Source organism: Gadus macrocephalus, chromosome 2, assembly GCF_031168955.1.
Source record: "Gadus macrocephalus chromosome 2, ASM3116895v1".
Lineage (NCBI taxonomy): Eukaryota > Metazoa > Chordata > Actinopteri > Gadiformes > Gadidae > Gadus > Gadus macrocephalus.
This window is the reverse complement of record NC_082383.1, coordinates 18,634,158-18,639,429: the sequence shown is the minus strand read 5'-3', so window position 1 is coordinate 18,639,429 and position 5,272 is coordinate 18,634,158. Positions and strand designations below refer to the sequence as shown.

At 54.5% G+C, this 5,272-nt stretch overlaps 1 protein-coding gene across 2 annotated transcripts in view; it reads left to right on the top strand.

Moving 5' to 3' along the window:
- The window catches only part of LOC132451567 (N-acetylmuramoyl-L-alanine amidase-like), a 5,474-nt gene extending 349 nt beyond the window's left edge, over window positions 1–5,125 (top strand). For both annotated transcript variants that reach the window (XM_060044140.1, XM_060044146.1), the window contains exons 2-7: window positions 1–30; window positions 881–1,584; window positions 2,701–2,854; window positions 3,792–4,002; window positions 4,360–4,654; window positions 5,036–5,125. The exon at window positions 1–30 is cut by the window's left edge and continues 95 nt beyond it. In XM_060044140.1, the coding sequence (XP_059900123.1) occupies window positions 1–30; window positions 881–1,584; window positions 2,701–2,854; window positions 3,792–4,002; window positions 4,360–4,654; window positions 5,036–5,053 (1,412 nt within the window). In that variant the 3' untranslated portion in view covers window positions 5,054–5,125. The remainder of the gene's footprint in view (window positions 31–880; window positions 1,585–2,700; window positions 2,855–3,791; window positions 4,003–4,359; window positions 4,655–5,035) is intronic.
- The last annotated feature ends 147 nt before the right edge of the window (window positions 5,126–5,272 follow it).

Here is a 5,272-nt window from a genome sequence, read left to right as displayed (position 1 = left end):
TGATGGGGCTGGCCTCCTCACACATGGAAGGTAGGAACTCCTTTATAAATCATGTTTTTCTCAAGGGCTTCCATACATGAGGTTTGGCAGTGGTTCCAATGTGAAGAGGGTGAGTGTGTCTGTCACTAGATCTGATCTGAGAGGTCGAATTTGCCGCTCCCTCAGTTGTAGACTTTGATGGACAGAAGGACATGGATGCACTTTAAGGCCCTGTTAGGACGTTCAGTATGTTATTGTGCAACTAATACAACTTAAACTCGAAAAAGAACCCTACAGTTACCTTGACTTTGTTACTGGAAGATCTGCTTCTAGTTCATTGTCAAATATAGTCTTCTGTTTATTCTGCCGGGTCTTAATCACATGCTATGTTGACACAGATAATGTGACTACGACGGACATGCCCTAAACCTAATTTGTGTTGATTCCGGTTGTATGTGTGTGTGTATTTATGTATGTGTGTGTGTATTTATGTATGTCTGTGTGTATTTATGTATCTGCGTTTATGTTTGTGTATGTGTGTGTGTATGTGTTTGTGTATATGTGTGTGTGTGTGTCTGTGTGTGTTTATGTGTGTTTGTGTGGGTGTATGTGTGTGTGTGAGTGAGTGTGTGGTGTATGTATTGTCTATATATGTGTGCATGTGTGCATGTGTGTGTGTGTGTGTGTGCGTATATGTGTGCATATATGTATATGTGCGTGTCTGTGTGTGTGTGTGTGTGTGTGTGTGTGTGTGCGTGTGTGTGTGTGTGCATATGTGTTTGTGTGTGTGTGTGTGCATGTGTGTTTGTGTGTGTGTGTGTGTGTGTGTGTGTGTGTGTGTGTGTGTGTGTGTGTGTGTGTGTGTGTGTGTGTGTGTGTGTGTGTGTGTGTGCGTGTGAAGCCACCCCCACCTGGCACATGAGCGACTTCATTGCGGCGTTGGAGCAGCTGGAGCTCAGCCGCCCGGGGGCGGAGCCCTCCACCCTGCTCCACCTTCTGACCCGCCCCGCTGTCCAAGAGAACCCCTTCCTCCGCAACATCCTGGGGCCCCGCGCCGTCGCTCCACCGGGGGCCAATGCCACCGCCCCGCCGGGGGCCAACGGCACCGCCTTGCCCCCCTACCTGGCCCGGGCGCTGGCCCACCGCGTGCGGCGGGACGGGAGGGAGGAGGGGGTGGTACTGACAGGGGACGGCACCACCGTGGCCCTGGGCCCCGTGCTGCTGGGCCTGGAGGCCGGCTTGCTGTCCGGGGCCCCCAGGGGCCGGGCCCGGGCCCTGTTCCAGCTGACTCTCGCCCAGCCGCTGGCCCTCGTCGCCAGGGCCCCCCCCGCCCCCCTGTTCCCTGATGGCTGCTGGGACAGCCCGGACTCCCCCAGGGAGTTCAGGCTGTCGGGGGTGTCCCTGGTGGGGCCCCGGGCCCTCACCACCGCCCTGGTCCACGGGGGGATGGACGGGCTGGTCCTGGGGATGACCCTGGCCTCGGCCCGGCCCCAGGCCGGGGCCTCGCTGAGCGGCCTGCTGAGGAGCTACTACGGCCTCCCGTTGATCTCCACTGGAGCCCCAGGCCTCAGGGCCTCCCAGCGCAGGGACCACTTCTGGCAGCTGGTATTAGATATTATAAGATCATATTAAGTGTTTCAATAATGTAGGAGCAATGGGAATTAGGGTTTAGACACTTATACAATGGTATAATGTATAATAAGTTGAGTTTTTACTTATGGTGTTAGAGGTTAGGGGTTAGGGGTTATAGGGTTGGGGGTTAGGAGTTAGGGATATAGGGTTAGGTGTTAGGGGTGAGGGATATAGAGTCAGGGGTTAAGGGGTTAGGGGATAGGGGTTAGGGATATAGGGTTAGGGGTTTTAGGGCTAGGGGATAGGGGTTATAGGATTAGGGGTTATAGGGTTAGGGATATAGGGTTAAGGGGTTTGAGGTTAGGGGTTATAGGGTTAGGGGTTAGGGATATAGTGCTAGGGGTTAAGGGTTATAGGGTTAGGGGTTAAGGGGTTAGGGGTTATAGGGTTAGGGGTTAGGGATATAGGGTTAGGGGTTAAGGGGTTAGGGGTTATCGGGTTAGGGGTTAGGGATATAGGGTTAGGGGTTAAGGGGTTAGGGGTTATAGGGTTAGGGGTTAAGGGGTTAGGGGTTATAGGGTTAGGGGTTAAGGGGTTTGGGGTTAGGGGTTATGGGGTTAGGGATATAGGGTTAGGGGTTTTAGGGCTAGGGGTCAGGGGTTATAGGGTTAGGGATATAGGGTTAAGGGGTTTGAGGTTAGGGGTTATAGGGTTAGGGGTTAGGGATATAGTGCTAGGGGTTAAGGGTTATAGGGTTAGGGGTTATAGGGTTAGGGGTTAGGGATATAGGGTTAGGGGTTAAGGGGTTAGGGGTTATCGGGTTAGGGGTTAGGGATATAGGGTTAGGGGTTAAGGGGTTAGGGGTTATAGGGTTAGGGGTTAAGGGGTTTGGGGTTAGGGGTTATGGGGTTAGGGATATAGGGTTAGGGGTTTTAGGGCTAGGGGTCAGGGGTTATAGGGTTAGGGGTGTAGGTTGTTTACTGTTGGCCTGTGAAGCCTTCTGAGACTTCAGCTGTGATTGAGAGCTATAATAATGTAATCTTTAGAGTTAAGACAAATCTAACAATCAAGAATGTATAAGCTAGCATATGCTGTCAATCATGTTTGCCTAAACTGTTATCTGCTCACAGTAGTCTTATCTTTTGCTAGGTGGGGCATCCCCCCCTGCTGGCCAAGCAGGTACTGCGGGCGCTGGACCTCCAGCTCCGACTGGAGGCAAGGCCCAAGATGAAGAAAACCAAGAGGAACAAGCTGGTGGCGCTGGTCAACGCGCAGATGAAGGAGTTTGTGCTCAGGTTCATGGGTGAGAGAGAGTTCACGATCCAACATGAGTGACAGGTCCTGCCAAATGTTCAAATTCAAACAATGGTAATGTGATGCTCGCACGTTATAGACGCCTGAAAAAGAGGATGTTTGATTCTTGTTCTTGCAAAGACAAACGTTTGGTGGAGCAGAAGTTAGAACCAGTGAGGAGAATGATGCAGGGCAGGCCATATGAAATAGGAGCCTTTGCAGAGAATGGCTGCACACAAAAAGAGAATCACCTGGAGAGAGAACAGAGCAGCATAGGAATGGGAGCTCAGGGGGAGGAGCTCAGAGAGGTTCTAGATCTAGAGAATGTCTAGAAGGGAGGAACATGTTCTCAACGCCACAGAGATGGTGACAATCTTATCAATGCACCTGGTGCCACATCGGAGTAGGGGGGAGGAGGCTACAGAGGGGGAGGAGTAGGGGGGCGTCGGCTTCAGAGGGGAAGGAAGGGGGAGGAGTAGGGGGGCGTCGGCTACAGAGGGGGAGGAGTAGGGAGGAGGCTACAGAGGGGCAGTAGTAAGGGGGAGTCGGCTATAGAGGGGCAGGTGGGGGGAGGAGTGGGGGGGCGTCGGCTATAGAGGGGGAGGAGTAGGGGGCGTCGGCTATAGAGGGGAAGGAGTAGGGGGCGTCGGCTATAGAGGGGAAGGAGTAGGGGGGCGTCGGCTACAGAGGGGAAGGAGTAGGGGGGCGTCGGCTACAGAGGGGGAGGATGGGGGAGGAGTAGGGGGGCGTCGGCTACAGAGGGGGAGGATGGGGGAGGAGTAGGGGGCGTCGGCTACAGAGGGGGAGGATGGGGGAGGAGTAGGGGGGCGTCGGCTACAGAGGGGGAGGATGGGGGAGGAGTGAGGGGGCGTCGTTCCATAAAGAAAGATGGAGGAGTTCAGAGGACCCACTAATCTCTTCCCCCCCCTGGGGGGTCTCCTCCCCAGACTGCCCCCCCATCGTGCCGCGCTGCATGTGGCAGGCGGCGCCGTACCGCGGGACCCCCACCCTGCTGGCCCCCCCGCTGGGCTTCCTGTACGTGCACCACACCTCCACCCCCGCGGCGCCCTGCCTCTCCTTTCAGCACTGCGCCGAGGACATGAGGGCCATGCAGCGCTTCCACCAGGACGTCCGGGGCTGGGACGACATCGGATACAGGTGGGGGGAGGGGGGGTACGGACAACGACATCGGGGGGGGGGGGAAAGGTACAGGTGGGTTGGGGGGGGGACATCGGATGCAGGGGGGGACGACGACATCGGATACGGGGGGGGGGGGACATCGGATACAGGTTGGAGGGGGGGTAGGGGCGGGGGGTACAGGTGGGAAGAGGGGGGAGGGATTGGTACAGGTAGGTGGAGGAGGGGGAAGGAGTGGGGGGGGAGTAGGGTGGAGGAGTAGGGGCCGCCGGCTACATGTGGGGGGAAGGCGTTGGCCTTCTCTCACCCTGGGTTTCCTGAGTCTGTTGTGTTTCCAATGTGGGATCATAGAGTCTCCTCTGTCCCCCCCCCCTTCAGCTTCGTGGCGGGCTCCGACGGCTCGCTGTACGAGGGGCGGGGCTGGAAGTGGCAGGGCGCACACACACTGGGCCACAACACCGTGGGCTACGGCGTGGCCTTCATCGGGGACTACTCCTCCGCCCTGCCCGTCGACGGCGCCCTGGCGCTGGTGAGGGACCGGCTTGCAGGCTGCGGCGTGGCCACCGCCGCCCTGGTGGCCAACTACACGGTGCACGGCCACCGGCAGCTGGTCAGCACCTCCTGCCCCGGAGACGCCCTGTACCGGGAGATCAGCGGCTGGGAGCACTTTGGGGTGAGAGGGCTGCTACCGTCCTGTTCTGTTCTGGAGGACTCTGTTTGTTACTGTTGTACGTCCTGGCACTTAATGTACGCACTTATTGTATGTTGTACGTTCTGGCACTTAGAAATAGTACTTAGCATTGTGTAGCGTCTTATCCTAGCTATCTCTGTTGTATACGGGGAATGGGTTAACCTAGTGATGGTTAGTGCTTGCTTGGCACTTGGTTCTATGAACATCCTTACTGTACCGACAGATATATATTGTTCTTTTTCTTTCATCTGTCAAATGTAATTATTGTAAGTTAAAAGCGTCTACTAAATGCCCTAAATGTAAAATGTACTGTTATTACAGATGGATGATACAGACTAAAGTCACTGTGTTTGTTTTTCACAGAACGTCACCAGAGTGTAACACATCTGCAGAAAATCACTGAGGCCACAGAAGATGGATAAACCAAAAATAAAATACTAAATTGTGCTGGAACTCGATTTTATTTTATTTAAAATGTTGTATAAAATGCAAATAGGGGTTCAAATCTGAAGCGATATTTAAAATATATTATTCGCCGCTAGGGTGCGCCAAACTGTTTCTATTTCACATTAACGTCACAATATACACTCCATTCTGGTG